The sequence below is a fragment of the Mustela erminea genome, chromosome 6 (genome assembly GCF_009829155.1).
Source record: "Mustela erminea isolate mMusErm1 chromosome 6, mMusErm1.Pri, whole genome shotgun sequence".
In the NCBI taxonomy this organism is placed as follows: domain Eukaryota; kingdom Metazoa; phylum Chordata; class Mammalia; order Carnivora; family Mustelidae; genus Mustela; species Mustela erminea.
The window spans coordinates 37,711,049-37,731,238 of NC_045619.1; the positions used below are offsets into that span (position 1 = coordinate 37,711,049).

At 39.7% G+C, this 20,190-nt stretch overlaps 1 protein-coding gene and 1 long non-coding RNA gene across 4 annotated transcripts in view; one reads left to right on the forward strand and one right to left on the reverse strand.

Annotated features, from left to right (window-relative positions):
* The window catches only part of ACSS3 (acyl-CoA synthetase short chain family member 3), a 153,407-nt gene extending 142,428 nt beyond the window's left edge, over positions 1–10,979 (reverse strand). Inside the window, exon 1 of the mRNA XM_032346903.1 lies at positions 10,298–10,979. Coding sequence (XP_032202794.1) covers positions 10,298–10,611 — 314 coding nt within the window. The 5' untranslated portion in view covers positions 10,612–10,979. The remainder of the gene's footprint in view (positions 1–10,297) is intronic.
* A 268-nt stretch (positions 10,980–11,247) lies between these two features.
* The window catches only part of LOC116593084, an 81,259-nt gene continuing 72,316 nt past the window's right edge, over positions 11,248–20,190 (forward strand). For 2 of the 3 annotated variants that reach the window (XR_004286737.1, XR_004286736.1), the window contains exons 1-2: positions 11,272–11,333; positions 19,695–19,796. This is a non-coding gene — a long non-coding RNA (uncharacterized LOC116593084). Of the gene's footprint in view, positions 11,334–19,694; positions 19,797–20,190 lie in introns of all 3 variants that reach the window. The other variant, XR_004286738.1, reaches the window with a different exon arrangement.

The following is a 20,190-nucleotide window of genomic DNA, read 5'->3' on the forward strand; positions in this document are numbered from 1 at the left end:
ACTCGAGGGGAGGTGGATGGGGGGATGGGTTAAATAGGTCATGGACATTAAGGAGGGCACTTGTGATGCGCACTGGGTGTTGTATATAAGGGATGATTCACTAAATTCTACACCTGAAACTAAAATTACACTGTTATGTTAACTGGATTTTAAATAAAAATTTGCTTTGATGCCTTCATAGAAAGAAGATTCATGAGTCATTTTGGGTTCTGGTAGGATGGATAATTTAGGTATATCTACCTACAACTTATATAGGAGCCCAGATAGAAGAGAGATTAAAAAAGATAAATCCAGGGACGCCTGGGTGGCTCAGTAGGTTAAGCCTCTGTTTTCGGGTCAGGTCAGGATCTCAGGATCCTGGGATCGAGCCCCACATCAGGCTCTCTACTCAGCAGGGACCCAGCTTCCCGCCTCTCTCTGCCTCCCTTTCTGCCTACCTGTGATCTCTCTGTCAAATAAAATCTTAAAAACAACAACAACAAAAAACCTATATATGAGGTGAAGTTTCAGAGTCAGCGCAGTTGATAAACACAAGGTTTATGTACATTTCCCTGGGGATAGAAAGGTCACTGAGACCTGAGCGCTGCCCTTCCATTACCTCGTTATGATTCGTGAAATTATTGGTAAAAGTATCAGTGTGAGCTTATCTAGTAGATGTATAGTGGATGGAAATGAGCGTTGAGTATTCTTTGCCAAACTACCTTAAAGGGAAATAAGATTTAAAATGATGTGCTTATGAGGATAAAAAAATAATGAGTCAAGAACACACGTAAAAGTGGGATCTGGGAAATCAATGAAGATTTACAATTCCTCTAAAATCAAAGAGTGGAAGATACACAGAAACACAGATGATAAATGAGGAAATGGGAAGCAACACCTCAGATTAGACATTTTTAGAATTCTAACATAGTTCTCATTCTTTTACCCTCTAGGTCCTGACATCTAAACAGCCACATGACAACCAGACAGAAGTTAGAGTGTAGTTACAACTCATTACAGAAATCGAGCTCCACAGTGTGACCCAACTTGGTTGAAAAATGAAGTCCACCACTATATGACAAGTCACTTAAATCACTCTGTCCTTTGTTTATACAGCTATAAAAGTGCATTATAACTATACCTATTTCACAAGGTGTTGGCAAGATTTGAGGAACATGTATATACTTGAAGCATGGGACCTGAGCCAGAGTATGTGTTCAATAATTAGTTACCTGCCTCTGCATTGCTCTAGCTGCTATTATTATCATTATCATTACTGAGACCTAATACATCAACATGGAAGAAAGGAATAGCTCCAGCATGAGCTAGAGAATAACCACATGTGAGTTCCCTACTATAGACCCTACAAATATCCCAAGTTTTATTGTGGCACACCCCCCCCAAACACTCAAAGGCAACATTGAACATTCTTAGATCACTTGTTCCCGGAAGTCTGGCAACATCAATGGAATAACACAGGTTAGTGAAAGCGCCCACAGCTCATTGTCTTTGTACTGAATTTCAAAAAATATGACATATTATTGACCAACTGTATATCAATATACATGAGAGAGTTGTATGCGATACAATTCCTGAGAAACTCATCTCTGCCCTTAACGTCAGCCATTTCCCAAGGTTTGTCTGTCGCACTAGGCTCAAGAGGAAAAACAGTGGGAAAAAAAAACAGGGAAGAATATTGCATAGGAATGTGTAAATCAGTAATAAAATCAACAAGTACCTTAATTATACACACATAAGAAGTCCAGCACTTTCTTTTATTGAGAGGTTGGGGGAAAGGAAAAGTCTCATATATTCATACTTACATGAATTAATTAGGCTATTTATCACCATGTTCTAATAAAAGTAGTAATACAGCATATTGCAAGCAATGAATAATGTGGTCATTATACATTTTCCTTAAGCCAAAAAACCAACAGAGCATTTTTTAGAAGATTGATACTGTTTTCTAGCGTCCAGGAAACATTTCCAGAGTAGGTAACGATATAAAGCCTCTCTCTCCCCAACTTTGGGACTGCTGTACACATTTTAAATATTTACCTATAAAACACAGCTCATTTTTTCAAAGAGTATCAATCTATTACCCCATATATAATATGGATATTTTCCAAATGTTTCTAAGAATTAGACTCAGGTGTTTTTAATTACTTTTAGTGTCTTCAGTGGAGAAGAGATAAGAAAAGAAAGAAAAGCTAAAATTAACTCTTAGTAAAGTAACACTATAATGTAGTTTTTATATGTTTATGTATTTATTAGAGTGCACACATGAGGGACAAAAGGAGAGGGAGAGAGAGAATCTTAAGCAGGCTCCATGCCCAGTGCCACCATGATGCGGGGCTCGATCTCACAATCCTGAAATCATGACCTGTGCTGAAATCAAGAGTCTGGGATTTAGCTCACTGAGCCAGCCAGGCGCTCTTATAATGTAGTATTTAGATGGAGTATAGAAGCTAATTTCAGACCGCCTGGATTCAAATCCAAGATCTGTTACTTACTAGTTTTATAAGTTTAGGCAAGTTTCTTAAACTGTCTGTATCTCCATCTCCACACCCATTAAATCAGAATAAAAACTGACCCTATCTCACAGGGTCGTTATAAATATTAAATAAATTATAGCACTCAGTATTGTACTTGGCTCCCAACATGGGCACAAAAAAGCCTACCTGCTTTTACTACATGCTGGACACTATGTACACCAGCAACACAATCATTCCAACGATCCTATAAAGTTATAATTATTGCCTTCTCAATCAGTAAGGATAGGCTGGATTACACTACAGTAACAACCGCAAATTCTCTGTGACTTGCAAAAATAAGTTTATTTCTTACTCATGCAACTTCACTGTGGGCTCAAGTGGACTCCCCAGATCTGCCATTAATGCATTTCTGCTCTGCAATGCAGATGGCTTGGAGCCCACATGTGTTTCACAATAGCCATTGCAAACCAAGGGGCTGAGGAAGGAAGCTTTTGCAAATAAAGGCTTCACTCTGAAGTGACACACCTTCCTCCTCTTACTGCATTAGCCAAAGCTAACCACATAACTCCATGTATATGGGGACATCCGATCCTCTGGCGTGCCCGACCTAGAGGAGAACAGATACTGCTGAACAATAATACCCATCGCAGACCAATTTTATAAATTCTGCCATTTTACAATTATTTGGGCAAAAGCACTGTTCGAGGAGTGGAGCCAGAACTTTAACCCAGAAATCAATTTTCTTTCTCCACTGATAATGATCCTGGACTTTTTATTCGCCTACCCCCCAAAATAAGATAACTAACAAACTCCCATTGGTACCTGGCAAACATCATGTGGCCTTGATTAAGGAGGCGAGTTGGGAGGAAGGCAAAGTCAGGGCATTTGTGGTTTAGAAAAGCACTTAACTCTCAATTGAGAATCAATAAAACTATGAAAATAAGAAAAACTGTGGAGAGAAAGCAAAGTTAGATTAGTGTAAAAGTAGACTTTTCTAAGCTCCAATGTTTTTGCTTCTATTTATTTAGCAAATAGTCTATAATACTGACCCTATGCTCCTTTGACTTAACCAATTTTTTTTTACAAACATCTGCACTGCTCAGGTCTACAACAGATACTGAGCATTCATTTTTTTTTTTTTTTAATCTTCTCAAAGCTCTTTAACTTAACTGAGCCATCCACTTAGGAGAGATGTCTTGAAAGATTATACTTGGGAAATGTTTTTATTCTAAAATCAAAACCTAGGTAGAAGGTATTCCTGTTGTCCAGAGTTAGCTCTTAAGTCAAAGACCTATAAAATTTAACTGCTTTTCTCCCACTTAGAAACATTTATGTTTTAAATCAGTAAAATTCACTATTTACTGAAAGTCACAAATTAAGATCTACCCTCTCTAACCTAGAATTTGAAAGAGCTTTTTTATTTATTTATTTTTAGCTATTCTAAGACTTTCAACTGGACTACCTCAAACTCAAAATTCTTTTTTTTTTTTTTTTAAGATTTTATTTATTTATTTGAGAAAGAGAGAATGAGCAAGCAAGAGAGAGGGAGGGAGCTAGTGAGCGTGGGGAGCGGGGAGCAGAGGGAGATGGAAAGCCGACTCCGGCTAAGCAGGGAGACTGTGAGGGCTCAATCCCAGGACTCTGGGATCATGACCAGAGCCCAAGGCAGATGCTTAAAGGACTGAGCCACCCAGGGGCCCTGAAATTCAAAATTCTTAAACTTCAACTTTCCTGGATATCATTAATAGTACTCCTCCTAGATTACACTGGGGAAATAAGTCAAACAAAGAGAGTCAATTTTCATATGGTTTCACTTACTTGTGGAGCGTAAGGAATAACATGGAGGACATTAGGAGAAGGAGAGGAAAAGTGAATTGGGGGAAATGGCGGGGGAGACAAACCCTGAGAGACTGTGGACTCTGAGAAACAAACTGAGAGTTTGGGAGAGGAGGGGGGTAGGGGGTTGGGAGAGCCTGGTGGTGGGTATTATGGAGGGCACGTATTGCATGGAACAATGGTGTGGTACATAAACAATGAATTCTGGAACACTGAAAAAAATAAAATTAAATTAAGATGTTAAAAAAAGAAGAATATTACCCCTCCTTTCTATGCATTATCTTTTTACCTCATTTGGCCATAATTCCAACAAAAGCAAATAAAATTAACCTCTTTTATAGGAAGTTCTCTATCTCCATGGTTTAGATAAAGGATCTGAATTGCACCTTCAGATGTGCTTCTAAAATTGTAATTTAAAGAGGTTATTAGATTCATATATTGTCACAAAGATTCATCAGCCTCCTACATATTTCTCTTGCACATGTCACACCACCGTGGAAAGCAATGAGTTGCTGCTTGTTGCTTATGAAAGTAGAATTCTTTAAAAAAGAGAGAGAGAGAGAAAAGAAAGAAAATAAGGAGTAGCAGCAGATACAATACCTTCAACCACCGGATTTTTTTTTCCCCTCACCTAGTAGTATATGGTGGGAACAAAGGAGAAGTAAGCCACCTTCCAGGAGATACTTGCTCAGAGTCTGGATTTTCCCATGCACCTGGTAGTTGATGCAGTCACAGCTGATTGAATTTCCATTGTTCATTGATTGTGCCATTTGTCAGGCAATCCATCCTTGCTTATGTAATTGCAGCATTCCTGTAGTTCACTCTGTTGTGTCCTGGAGGTTCAGCAGCATGAGAGACTGAGAAAATTAGATATGGCGTGGCATCAAGCTGCTGACCTTGAGAATATACAATAAGGCCCATCTTTTAAAGTTGGGCTTTCTCGATAGAGGTTTTTCTGCGGGACTGTATTTCTAATAGGTCATTTTTCATGCCGACCGTGTACCTTCTTAAAATATTTTTTGTATTTATAGGAAAATGACAATTTAAATTTTAAATATGCCTGTACTGTGCACGATATTATGAATAAATTCATTTCATTTAGAGTTTGTCAAAAGGGGACAAATTTTTCATCTTTAGGTAAGCCTCTTACTTTCAAACCAGAATTAAACATCATTTTAATAAACTCTGATAAATATGAAGGAAAATTCAAAGAATCTCAGTAAGTTAAAAAAAGAAAAAGACTAAATTTCCCAAATAGTTTAATGCGGTTGATTGACGGATTGCCAAAGCACCAATATTCATTAGGGAAATTAAATTACTTTCCAGTTACATAAAATTCACATTATACTGTCCGTATTTGTTTTCCTTGGAAACAAAGTCAAACTCACAGAAAAGTTGGAAATACAAGATAAAGAACTTTTTCCTCCTCTGAACCACTTACTTATACAATGCCTAATACCCCAAGAATAATTAAGTAAATCAACGACTATTATTTCATCCCTTTTCAATTGCCTCCTTATCTTCCCTGTAAACTCGCAATGAAATGTGTAACTATCTAGAGAAACAGCACTGTGAGAGTATATAACAAGAACATACAGACTGGCTGAGTAGCTCTGTATGTCATCGTTTAGACATGGAGTTTCCTCCAGGAACTTCTAGTACCGAAACAAAAGAAAGATAAGAAACCACACAAAGCTGCAAAAACAGGGAGACCTATTGATGAGGAATGGGTTTCAAAATAAGCAAAATTCCCTTCATTCCTATGTCACAGATTTCTTCACTTCTGCCTTTAAACACGGGTTTCTCCTAAAAGGGGAGGAAGAAAAGTAAAGAGAGGGAGGAACGTATTTCATAGCTCAGGTGCATCTACACGCTGTCATTCTGTCTCCCCTTCCTGTCTCTAATTCCTCCATGGAATGTTCCTTCCACCCTCTGCTCACTCTGTAATGCACTGCTCTTGGTCTCGCCTCTGTTCCTCCATTCACATCACATTATGAAAAGTCCCTGAGGATTTCTGAATCAAAATTGCTCTTTCACACCTCTGTTGCCTTAAAACATCTCTAGAGCCCTTAATCTCTACTGATGGTCCTTCTTTTATCTGTTCCCTTCTTTATACTCCAGGACACTGCAATATCCTGCTTTTCCTTCTCCTACTTCTTTGAAACCAAGGTCCCATCCACTCTTGCAAGGTATTTTTTTCCTACTTGTCTCCAAAGTTTAGTTTTTAGTATGTTCCTCTTCCTCTCTCTCCCTCCACCCCCATCTCCACTCAACATTCATCAGGCTTGAACTCTACATCTTTTCAACTTAGAGTCGAGTCTATAGCCATACATCAAGCCCCCTCCAGGTTTCAGCCAATGAACTTTCATTTCACCATCAATTCCCCAACTTGGAGATCTAACTCACATTCTTGCCATTACCAAAACTTCCTTCCTTCCCTGAACCCCACTTTCAGGCGGTCACAATGTCGCATTTAGCCTGGGGATAGGAGTTACTCAGTTTTGGCCAAGTGCTGCCCATTGCTAGTGGATGTTCTACTTTTTTGTCAAAAGAAGACCAAAAATTGAATTGATACCAGAAATGTGGATTTTAGGTGAAATCTTCCCATGTTTAAATACTGAGAACTACTTAAATAAACAAAAACTCAACATCTGGCTCAAACAAAACCCACTTGTAGGCTTAGAGTCAGATTGTGACCTGTAGCCCAAGAAGTGAAGACAAAACCTTTTGCTTCCTATTCCAAGATTTCTGAAACCATCCTGAAACTACCTTCTGAATTTGAGTGCAGCAGTGCCCCCTTAACTGTGGTTTCACTCTGCTGTTTTCAGTTACCTGGGGTCAAACTCAGGCCCAACATTTGTTACAGTGTCTATGTCCTTCATCTCACTTGATCTTATCACGTAGGCATTTTATCACAAAAAAAAGAAAGATGAGTACAGTACCATAAGATATTTTGAGAGAAAGAGACCACGTTTACATAATGTTTATTACAGTATATTATAATTTTTCTATTTGAGTTACTGTTGATTTACCTAGTTTATAAATTAAATTTATGATAAGTATGTATATATAGAAAAAAACAGTATATGCGGGTTCAGTTCTATCCACGGTTTCAGGCATTTAGCTTTATAGATAACTGTTAACCCATGAGGAATATCTGCAAATATGTGTCCAACACAGTAATGGATTCTATTTGAAACTGAAAGTGCTTATTGAAGTTTAAGATTAGATATATGGTCTCCTACCTTCATTTCCTGCCTAATTCTTCTCTGCCAACCAAAATTCTTAGTAAAATCCGATCACACTGCTAAAATAAATAAGGACACACAGACTTATCTTTATGCACCTTGATCTTTTGGGTTGCTACAAAGCAGGTATGGCCACGTGATTCCAAGAGTACAAAGATGAAGAGTTCATATGTAGTATTATCAAATGTCAGTTATTTAAAATGCATTGAATTTTTGAAAACATGAAGACCCTTTGGTAAAAATGTCATTAAAAACATTCAGTGCAGGGGCTCCTGGGTGGCTCAGTGGGTTAAAGCCTCTGCCTTCGGCTCAGGTCATGATTCCAGGGTCCTGGGATGGATCCCCACATCGGGCTCTCTGCTCCGCTCGGAGCCTGCTTCCTCCTCTCTCTCTCTCTCTGCCTGCCTCTCTGCCTACTTGTGATCTCTGTCTGTCAAATAAATAAATAAAAATCTTTAAAAAAAATTCAATGCAGACAATTTTAGAAAATTTAGGCCAGCAATTAGAGATTAAGAAGAAAAAAGTTAGAAAGAAAATCTCCAGGTTAAGAACGCATAGATGGCTCAGTAGGTTAAGTGGCTGCTTTTGGCTCCAGTCATGATCTCAGGATCCTAGGATCCAGCCGTGCATGGGCTCCCCGCTCAGCAGAAGAGTCTGCTTCTCCCACTCCCCCTGCTTTTCCCCACCACTTGCGCTGTCTCTACTTCTCACAAATAAATGAACAAATAAAATCTTAAAAAAAAAAAATCTCCAGGTCTAAAATACCTATCTGATGAACCCTTGACTTCGACATTCTCTGCACTCACTCGGGCCCCTGTCAACCCCTACCAACCCTCTAGAAACTTCTGCTTTCCCTTCCATTGTCACTGCCACTGCCTTATATATGGCCTTCATTTGTTGTTACTTGACTTCTTTCTTCCTTTTTTTTTTTTCCCCATGACTTCTTAATTAACTTCTCTTCACATGGTTTTGGGGGAGGGGGTGGTCACGTAAACCATTTTCAGTACCATACTTTATGACAGATATGCAGACACACAACTTTGAGAATACACTCTTAGGAAAGACCATGATTTTTGTTTTGATCTAAGAAACACAAGGAGAGTTTTCCCCTCCTGAAATAACTATGGTATAAGAGTGCAAAGATAGCTGGCTACTCTTCCTCCGAAATTTTTAAAGTCTATTTCATCCAAGACATGGTCTTAATTCTTTACCCATTTAGTCCTCATACTATTACCACATTTATAAATGAGAACACTGAAGCCGAGAGATTAAGTAACTCAGCTGTGAACACACAGCCAGTAACTGGGAGACCCAGAACTCAGACCCAGTATTCTGGCTCCACAGACCATGCTCTTAGTCGTCATGAGTCATCATGACTTACATATATACATATATACACACACATATGACATATACACACACACATATGTGTGTGTATATGTCATATGTGTGCTATATTATGTCTACATATATACATATACATACACGCATATGTGTATATATAGACATATAGACATAGACATATAAATACATGTGGTGCTTCAATCACTGTCAGGCATGTCAAAGAGGATTAGTCAAACACTACTGAAAAAATTAAACCAGAAGAGAAAAGGTACGCAGATTCTAAAGGGAAAACTATGTTAACTGTTTCAAACAATGAAGTGGGAGGGCATGATGACAATACAGAACAGGGTCTGGTTGGCTTGCCTTTCTCCATTTCAACAAGGAGACGTTTGTCAAATCCAAACCTGTCATTTCCCCAATCCCATTCATTGCTGGGAATTTGGAAATCTGGGAAACCCCACTGCAGTGTTTCTCAAACTTTTACAGGAAACATCTCTCTCTAATGGCCAGCAGATGAGAGCAGCCACATTCCTACTAGGCACACAGCTGAACAAGCAGCCACAACTCCAGTTTTCATAGACTGTGTGCCTCACCCTTACTATTCTGACAAGTTTGGCATTTATTCTACAATGTATCTCTGTTTGGTTGTGATGTAAAAATAATGTTTATAGCTGCTTATAGTTGCAACTCTAGACAAAAAAAAAAAAAATCCTACCATGATTTCTAGCACCACCTGGCCTATATGTGCATAATTCTGGAGTACCTCATATTATGGCTTCATATAGACAATAGGGCTATGGATCTAATCTAAGCTGGCTCATGAGCCCCCCTCCCACCTCTCTAGCCAACACAATAATTTGCAACCACAGTAACGGTCAAATTTCAGCCTGTTTTCCAACCCCTGGTCTTTAATAATTAGATCCTTGTCCACCTTGAGAAGATACACCGCTCCTTCCAAACCCTAGTTAGGTGTGATTTTACTGAAGTCTTTCCTCATTTAAATCTCTTGCTCCCTGCAGTGCGTGGATACTTGGCAATACTTGCCTAGTTTATCCCACTGTTCCCATTTGTCTCCGTGGACACACACTGGACAGTACTGTCCCTGGGGCCAGACCCTTGTTTTAGCCCTGTAACATGGCCAGTGCCAAGCAGAGCCCTGCCGTGCCAGTAAATCTCTGGGCTATAGGAAACTGGGCTCATAACAAGTAACCCAACCCCTCAAGAGACGGCAAAAGAGTTGACTATAAAATTTAAATGAAACACAAATCGAAAGATCTGAGCACATTTCCAGTCCTGAATTCCTCTCCTAACAGTGCCAGGTTCCCCGCGAAGGGGACGTCGGGCCCGGTCGCCCAAAAGTCGTGAGAGATCTGGCTTGGCGAAGGAGTCACTCACCAGCTGGTGGAAGGGGGGTATCTGTTCTCCAGCGTTTTGGTCCAGGGCTTGTACCAGCTGATCTGCTCGGCCGCTTTGCCCCAGAACCTCTCGGGGTCGGCCACCGAGGCCGCGAAGTGGGTCTTGTACTCGCCGCCACCGCCGGCTGTGGACAGCGATCGGCAGCCCCGGCCCCCGAGACCGCCCCGAGGGCCGGGGGCCACGTACGCCCTGCGGGCCGGGCCGGCCCCCCGCGCCGCCGCGGACCCGGGCAGGGACCCCCCGAGTCCCCCAGCGCCGGTGACTTTACGACACTGCAACCAAGACGGCTTCATCGCCGCCGGCCGGGCCCCCCGGTCCCGGAATGCACTTGGCAGACAACAGCTGGGGCGCCCCCGACGTCCCGAACCCCGCGGGGAGCGTGCGGGAGGCGGGGGCAGCTCCGGAGCAGCGCTTGGGGCGCTGAAGTTTGGCCGGAACACTAGAGCTGCCGGCAAAAGCCGACCTGGAGCGTCCGGGGAAGCAACAGGCTGGAGTGGGGGCTGGGGGGTGGGAGGCAGGGGCCGGGGCCACCACGGGAGAAATTCAGCTCCTGCGTGCGCCCCCAGCGCCGAAGCTCCCGCACGGAAAGCGCCCTGGAGCTGCAGAACCTCCTCCCTTCTCCCACACGCCAGTGGCCCCCGGGGGAGGCCGACGCACCCATCTCGTTTTCAACAAACAGGTTTTCAAACAAACAAGTTGTGCGCAGCTCCCCTGACTTAATCTGTGCAGAGCCAGCTGGTGGAGGCGTACCCTGCGGCGGAAACCAACACCCCGGGGCTCCGCGGCAAGGCCCCTGAAGTGCTTGTTTCCTTTGTCTTTAAAAAACTCAGCTAAGTCCCCGGTTATTAAAAACACGGGCGGCTCCAGGGCAAGGGCTGCTCCAGGATTTCCCGGCAGCTGACAGTGTAGGAGGAGTGGAGAAAGGTTGCGCTGAAGTGGGTAGTAGTTTGAGGGAGTGATTGACCCGCCACTGGGGAAGGCAACACCCTTAGGATCCGGATTCACCGGCTGCCAGGTTTGCCCCAAGGGACTTGTTGCATTTCTTCCCTTCCAGGTTGCCTCTTTGGGGTTTCTGTGGGCCTTTTTTTTTTTTTTTTTTTTTTTTTTCTATAAGGGGAGGGAGCCAAAAGGAGGAGCTAAGTTAAGGTAAAGTGAATCAAACAACAGAGGAAGAGGAAGCTGGGGAAAATTAAAAGAGAAAGACAGTGTAAATTACTATCTGGGTCTAACATTCCTAAAATCTCCTTCACCGTTTTTTTACACCCAAGTGAAATTCAGATGCAATCCTGTTTGCCTTAACATTTGCGGTTTTAAGTGTAAAGATGTGTATTCCCAGGGCTGAGGTGAGAAACAGTGGAATGCCCCGGACCCTAGGAAGGACTGTAAACTTGAGAAGCTGTAATCAGACCACTCCGCAGGAAAAGGATAATGTGGAGATAAAGGTTAAACAAAACAGAGATAAATCTAACGCAAACAAAGAGAATTTAAATAACCACCTCAGTTATTCCCTGTCAACTAGGAAACAAGGCGCTAGACTTCTTCCTGCCACCTGCAGCCTCCTTTATTTCTTCGGAAGTCTTCAGATCAAAGTAGCAAAAGACATTCACTACTACTTGAACTCAGAGATAAAGCCCTTTAAACTCCTAGCCCTCTCCTTTCCTCTGCCCAGTTGCTTAATGTTGCTTCCTGGTGCTTAAGATCCCCTGGCTCCAAATTATCCCCTATTGTATTACATTGATGCCCACTCCAGGCATTTGTGTAAAAATGTGTGAGTACCTACCCTGCAAGATGTGGTTGCTGGAGGAGATTTGAAGGAAGGAAGCAGACAGTCAGGGGGGTACCTACTCTGTATATTTGTGGTGCTCCCCTTTCAAATTATGTTAGTTCCTGTAATTCTCAAAGAAGTACTAGGAAGTGGGAACTACAATCCCCATGTTTACAAATGGAACAGCAAAATAGGTTAACTCGCTGGAGGTCACAAAGCTACCAAGCAAAACACAATTCAGACCTCATTGATACTCTGAGCTTGGGAGCCCCTGCACCTTTAAGGACCTGCGCCCCAATGATACTGATCAGAGTAAGAAACAAGGAAGGATAGAAGGAAGATGGATTTTAGACTTCCAGTAAAATATGACAAATTGAATACCCACATCCATTCCTAGGACCCGCTGAAAGAGAATCGAAGAGTGACAGTGAGAGCGCTGGGCAAAAGCCTCAAGGACAAAGAGAATAGGAGAAAAGAAACCAAATGACAGAATGGAATGAAGATGGATTCGTGGTTTTATGATTTACAGGGTCACTTGGGGGGTGGGGAGAAAGGGTCCTGAATTTAATTTCATTTGGTAGAGAAAAGGGATTTCCTCTTCAGAAACCTGGACTGTGTCAGGATTTTGAGGCCCTGATTTCCTCTGAAGGTTTAGAATGAAGGTTAAGGGCTTAAAAACAAACGCATTAATTAAAAGATTGTGTGAGACAAAGTTAGACCCCCGCATTGCTTGGGCGAAACCATTTGCTCTGGACCTGACTGTATGCCGACTTATTTTAAGTAGTTGCACAAAATAGATTGTTAATGTAAGTTCCAAATCAGAAATGAGTTGAAGACATAGTTGAAGCAAAAGCAAGGAGTAGAGTGGACGGGTAGGACAAGGATCACCAATGAGACTAGAAATTTTTCATGGAGCTTAGTACAGAAGTGCGAAACAATGGCAAATCTAGGCCAGAGTTTGAGGGTGCACCATTGGCCTTTATATTAAGACACTCAAAGCCTGTTGACTGGCCGAGAGCTTAAGATCATTAGGCACTGAGTCTCCGTTTGCATCCTAGTACTGCCACTTACTAGGTAGAAATTTGGAAAATTTATTAACTCTCCTACACTGTAGTATCAGTATCTGTATTCTGAGGCTCCTAATCTTTACCTCACATGATTGTTGTGAGTTTAAGTATGTATACATTGATTAGCATCAAGGCAGTAGCAAACCAAGCTAATTTAGGACTGCAACAAAGCGTAGGAACAACCCACCAAGCCCGAAGGACAACCTCAAACACCTCCATCTTCATTAACATACCTAAAAGTTTACAACTAGAAAATTTTGAAAGAAATTATTTTAATTTAAATATGCATGTACTTTCTATACTGCTTCAAAAAATAAAACTGTACCGTTAATTAAATTGAGGACAGGGTAATTGCAATCTTTTCAACGTTTGCATCTCTAAAATTCTGGCTTTTAATGCAAAATACTTATTTTCTTGTGTACCAATAAACTGTATATATTTTTTTCTTTTTCTCATTTATTTTATTTTATTTTATTTTTCATCCTAATAGGTGTACCCTTTAATCCCCAACCCCCATTTTCCCCATCTACTCATCCATCTTCCTTTGGTAGCCATCAGTTTGTTCTCTATCGTTGAGAGTCTATTTCTTGAATTGTCTTTCTCTTTCTCTTTGCTCATTTGTTTTGTTTCTTAAATTCCATATGTGAGTGAGATCATATGGTATGTGTCTTTCTCTAACTGACTTGCTTTGCTCAAAATTATACTCTCTCTCTCTACATGTTGTTGCAAATGGAAAGGTTTCATTCCCTTTTTATGGCTGAGCAATATTCCATTGTGTATATATAACATGTCTTCTCTATCCATTTATCTTTTGATGGATACTTGGGCTGCTTTCATAGTTTGGCTGTTATAAATAATGCAATATTATAAGTTATAATACTATAAATAATGCTGCAATAATCATAGGGGTGCATATATCCTTTCAAATTAGTATTTTTATATTCTTAGGGTAAATACCCACTAGTGTGATTACTGGATCATGAGGTAGTTCCATGTTTAACTTTTTTGAGGAAACTCCCTCCTGTTTTCCACAAGGCTGTACCAATTTGCATTCCCATGAACAGTGCAAGAGGATTCCTTTTTCTCCACATCATCCCTAACACTTGTTGTTTTTGTGGTTTTTATTTTAAGCATTCTGACAGGTATGAGGTGAACATATTTCAACATCATAAAGAAAGATCTCATATGAGAAACACACAGCCAACATCATACTTAATGATGAAAAACTAAGAGCTTTTCCCCTAAGATCAAGAACAAGATAAGGAAGTCCACTCTCATTGTTTTTATTCTGCATCTATTAAAATGATCATATGGTTTTTATCCTTTCTCTTATTGATGTGACATATCACACTGATTGCTTTGCAAATATTAAACCACCCTTGCATCCTAGGAATAAATCTCATATACCTGTGGTATATGATTTTTTAAAATATATATTGTAGGATTTGATTTGCTAATATTTTATTGAGGATTTTCCCATACATATTCATGAGAGATAGTGACCTGTAGTTCTCTCTCTCTCTCTCTCTCTCTTTTTTTTTTTTGGTAGTGTCTTATCTACTTTTGGTATCAGGATAATGTTGGTTTCATAGAATGACTTTGGCAATTTTCCTTTCTCTTGCATTTTTTGGAATAGTTTAAGAAAAATGGGTATTAACTCTTCTTTAAATGTTTGGTGGAATTCACCTGAAGTCATCTGGTCCTGAACTTTTGTTTGTTGGGATTTTTTTTTATTATTGATTCAAGTTCATTCCTAGTAATTGGTCTGTTCAAAGTTTCTATTTTTTTCTGCTTTAGTTTTGGTAGGTTACATGCTCCTGGGAATTCATTCATCTCTTCCTAGTTGTCCAAATTGTTGACATATAGGTTTTTTTTTTCTTTAAGATTTTATTTATTTATTTGACAGACAGAGATCACAAGTAGGCAGAGAGGCAGGCAGGGGTGGGGGGAAGCAGGATCCCGCTGAGCAGAGAGCCCAATGCAGGGCTCAATCCTAGGACCCTGAGATCATGACCTGAGCTGAAGGCAGAGGCTTAACCCACTGAGCCACTCATATGAGGTACCCGACATATAGGTTTTCATGGTATTCTGTACAATTGTTTGTATTTTTGTGTGCTGGTTAATATTTGTCCCTTTCATACACAATTTTATTTGGCTTCTCTCTCGCTCGCTCGCTCTCTCTGTCTGTCTCTCTCTTCCTTTTGAGTCTTGCTAAAGGTTCATACAATTTTTTGATCTTTTCAAAGAACCAGTTCCCGGTTTCATTAATTGGTTCTATTACTTTTTTAGTTTCTGCATCATTTATTTCTGCTCTCATCTTCATTATTTCTTTCCTTTTACTGGGTTTGGGTTTTACTTGTTCTTCTTTTTCTAGCTTCGTTAGGTGTAAGGTTAGGTTATTTATTTGAGATTTTTCTTGCTTCTTGAGGTAGGACTGCATTTCTATAAACATCCTTCTTAGAGTTGCTTTTTCTGGATCCCAAAGATTTTGAACCATTATGTTTTTATTTTCATTCCTTTTCAAACTGGACAGCAACATGCAAAGAAATGAAACTGGAACAACTTTTTTATGCCAATAAGAAATATAAATTCAAATGGATTAAAGACCTAAATGTGAGACCTGAAGCTCATATGAATTCTAGAATAGTACACAGGCAGTAATCTCTTTGACACTGACTGTAGCAGCTTCCTTCTAGATGTCTCTTGAGGCAAGGAAAACAAAACAAAAATAAACTATTGGGATACATCAAAACAAAAAATTTCTGCACAACAAAGGAACAATCAACAACACTAAAAGGCAACCCACAGAATGGAGAAGACATTTGCAAATGACAAATCTGACAAAAGGTTAGTGTCTAACATATATAAAGAGCTGATACAACTCAGCAGGCCCAAAAATGAATAATCCAATTTAAAAATGGACAGAAGACACGAACAGACACTTTTCTAAAGAGGACATAAAATGGCCACTCACATGGAAAGATACTCAACATAACTTATTATCAGGGAAACGTAAATCAAAACTACAATGAGATATTATCTCACTGCTGTCAGAATGACTAGAATCAACACAAGAAGCAACAGGTGTTGGCAAGGATATGGGGAAAGGGGAACCCTCTTGCACCGTTAGAGGAAACACAACCACTGCGGAAAACAGTGGGCAGGTTCCCCAAAAAGTAAAAAATAGAACTACTCCATGATCCAGCAATTGCACTACTAGATATTTACACAAAATATACCCAAAGAATATTTAGATATTTAGATATTTACCCAAAATATACCCAAAGAATACAAAAATACTAATTTGAAGAGATACATACTCCAATGTTACAGCAATGTCATCCACAAGAGCCAAATTATGGAAACAGCATCCATCAATTGATGAATGGATAAAGAAGATGTAGTAAATAGATACAATGGATATAGTAGATTATTACTCAACCATTAAAAAGAATGAAATCTTGAGGTATCTGGGTGACTCAGTCGTTAAGCATCTGCCTTCAGCTCAGGTCATGATCCCAGGGTCCTGGGATTGAGCCCCACATCAGGCTCCCTGCTCTGTAGGAAGCCTGCTTCTCCCATTCCCACTCCCCCTGCTTGTGTTCCCTCTCTCGCTGTGTCTCTCTGTGTCAAATAAATAGTTAAATAAAATAAATAAAAATAAAAAGAATGAAATCTTGCTATTTGCAACTACATGGATGGAGCTAGATAGGATAATGCTAATCAAAATAAGTCAGTCAGAGAAAGACAAATACGATATGATCTCACCCATACGTGGAATTTAAGAAACAAAATGAAAGAGCAAAGGGAAACAAGAAAAAGAGAGAGAGGCAAACCAAGAAAGAGACTCTTAAATATGGAGAACAAACTGATGGCTACCAGAAGGGAGGCAAACAGGGGAGTGGGCTAGATGTGTGACGGGGATTAAGGAGGCACTTGCTGTGATGAGCACAGGGTGACGTATGGAAGTTGAAACACTATATTGTACACCTGAAACTAATATTACACTGCATGTTAATTAACTGTAATTTAAATTAAAACTTTTAAAGATTGCCTTCTCACATAATGCATTTGTGATGGTAAATCCAATACAAATCATTAATATTTAATTTAGATCACTAAAATCCTTGAGAGATCATTTTTAAATTCTTCCATACAGACCATTCCTAAGAAATTACCCTGTTTCTGATTCATATTCCACTACTAAAGCCACTCTATGGTACTCAAATATTTGTAATAAAACCTTGAATATATGAGAAATTATCTTACTGTCAGGGAATAAATGATGAAAAGGAAAAGAAATATCCTTTAAACTAATATTTTTTTATAAAATGTAGTCAATTACCTAACATTATTTTAGGCTGTCATTTTTTTTCCCCTCTTTTTGTGAATGTGCTTGTGCAGGGGGGATATGAAATTAAAATAGGAAATGAAACTTAAAGTCAGTTTACCACAACAAGAGCTGTTTCTATGTAACCAGGAGGTGAGCAAAAATTTTTTGGTTTCCACGATAACACAAGGATCGCAACTGAAGCACTATTTTAAAATTAGAGGAAATATAGGGACAAATTAATGACTTGCTTGAGGTAGATCATGAAATCAGATGTCTCATTCATTTATTGGAAGCAGTGTAGGTAAAAAAAAAAAAAAAAAAAAAACTAAAAAACTAAAAAACACGAAATATGTGTGAGATATGTGGACACCCTTTTCCAACCATTATTCTGAATTATGAGATGTGTAGATGACTCTTGTGGTACATTCCTATGTTGTTGTTGACACAACTTTCTGTTTTTAGAGTAGAAAAAATAAATATTTATGGCTTGCTTAGGACATTTGTTTTAAAAGAGGTTTTTGTAAATTTTATTAAGAGCTCTAGAGTACATTTTAGAATTTTCAGTGAAGATGTTTTATGTATACAAAGTATTTTGGTCAACATGTCTTTGTTACTTGCTTACACTTGTGTTTTTGTTTAATTAAGACACTCTGATATCTTGATATGAATATAAAATTCATTTCTTTATATCTATATACTTATAATATATGGATATAGTGATCATAGGTTATAATATTTTATTATTTATTCCCATTGAAATTTGTATCAGCTCGGTAGAAACCAACACATCACATTTGAAGGAGCAACAAAACTTACTTTTTAAAAAATCTTATCTTTTTTCCTTTTTTTGGTTGGTTGTTTTCTAGCTACAAACTTCAGATACTATTATTGGGCTCTGCCAGACATTTGAGCTGAACAGACTAGAGGAGTCTTCTTTGTATTTGCTTAAGAGCTATGACAACACCAGGAGGCGGGACAAAGGCTTAGGTTATTTGAAAAACCATCACACTTGCCAAACTAAGTTTAAATCTGTGTGTGTATAAATTGGCTGATTTCTGCTTTCTTCTTTTTTAACATCTCTGAAGGCTATTTCTTCAATGCTTTTGCAATGAGCTAATGTAATAGTCTGCTAGCCCAATGTCCTTTCTGCAGGCACATTTAGCTCCTATCACTCAGCAAACCCAAGTATTTGCTGAGAACCTCTCATCGTGCTCAGCAGGAGTCCAGGAACACAAAGAATTATTTATAATGACCAATAATTCATTTCTCTTCTAAGGTAGCTCCCAGTCTAGCCAGGAGGAAAACAAGTCAACAAACGCCCTTCTAGTTTGTTATTCCCTTTAGAAGTAGGTGAAAAAGCAATAGTGGAGGACTCAAGAAGGGAATGGGAAACTCTGGGTTCACAGCAAAAAACAGTCTTTCTAAAACACAATTTAATTTTTTCACTCTCTTACCTTAAATCTGTGAGTATCTCGCCACTGCCTATAGGGAGAAGCTCAAAGCCCTTAGCACAGACCTGTGATTTTTCCTTTGGTAACTATACTGCTCCCCAGATGGCATTCGGAAGTGAGTAGTGTATTCTTATCTATCGGCGACTAATAAATTATCCCTTAACTTAGCAACTGAAAACAGCAAATATTAATTATATCATTTGAGATTCTATGGATCAGGAGTTAGAATGGCTTAGCCGGCTAGTTCTGGTTCTAATGAGGTGGTAGTCAGGGTGGTTGGTCAGAACTATGGTCATCTGAATGTCCAAGAGGATCTGGTCCATGCTCACTCATGGCAGATGGCTTCAGTTCATTGGGCTGTTTTGAGGGCATGACTGCTGCCTTTCCCCAGACCAGTGGTTTGTGTGTGTGTGTGTGTGAGAGAGAGAGAGAGAGAGAGAGAGAGACAGACAGATAGACAGACAGAAACAAAGAGGGACAGAGAGATACCAAGAGAGACTTCACAATCCTTTATTTTTTATTTTTTTTAATTTTTTATTTTTTATAAACATATATTTTTATCCCCAGGGGTACAGGTCTGTGAATCCCCAGGTTTACACACTTAACAGCACTCACCAAAGCACCCTCCCCAATGTCCATAATCCCACCCCTTTCTCCCAACCCCCCTCCCCCCAGCAACCCTCAGTTTGTTTTGCTTCACAATCCTTTATGACCCAATCTCAAGAAAGGCAATTTATCGGCTCTGCTTTCACGCTATCAGGTGCACAAGACAAACTGTGGTGCAAAGTGGGAGCAGACTACCCAAGGGTATGAACAGCAAGAATCTGGAGGCTGGGACCACCTTGGAGGCTGGCTACCAAAAGTAAGGATACTTTTGGTTTTTCATAATGACTGGAGGTAGCTACGAACATGGGCAAGACCATTTCTTGTACAAGAAAGTATTGTATCCAAACTGTCAACCGTGTTGCCAAAAAGCTCTTCTACACTTTGCATACACTATATTCTCTTTGCATACACTATTTGCATACACTATATTCTTCTTCTATTTGCATACACTATATTCTCTTTGCATATATTATATTCTCCCCTATGTGCATACCTGGCCCTATCCGTACCTGGTTTCTGGCAATTCTCTGAAAAATACTATTTCTTCTGATCTCCAAACAACTTCCTTCTGACTACAGTGACTTCTTCAGTTGGGCAACCTTTCAAACTCCCTCTTTACCATTTAGTATAAACCCCTTCATCTCTTGGAT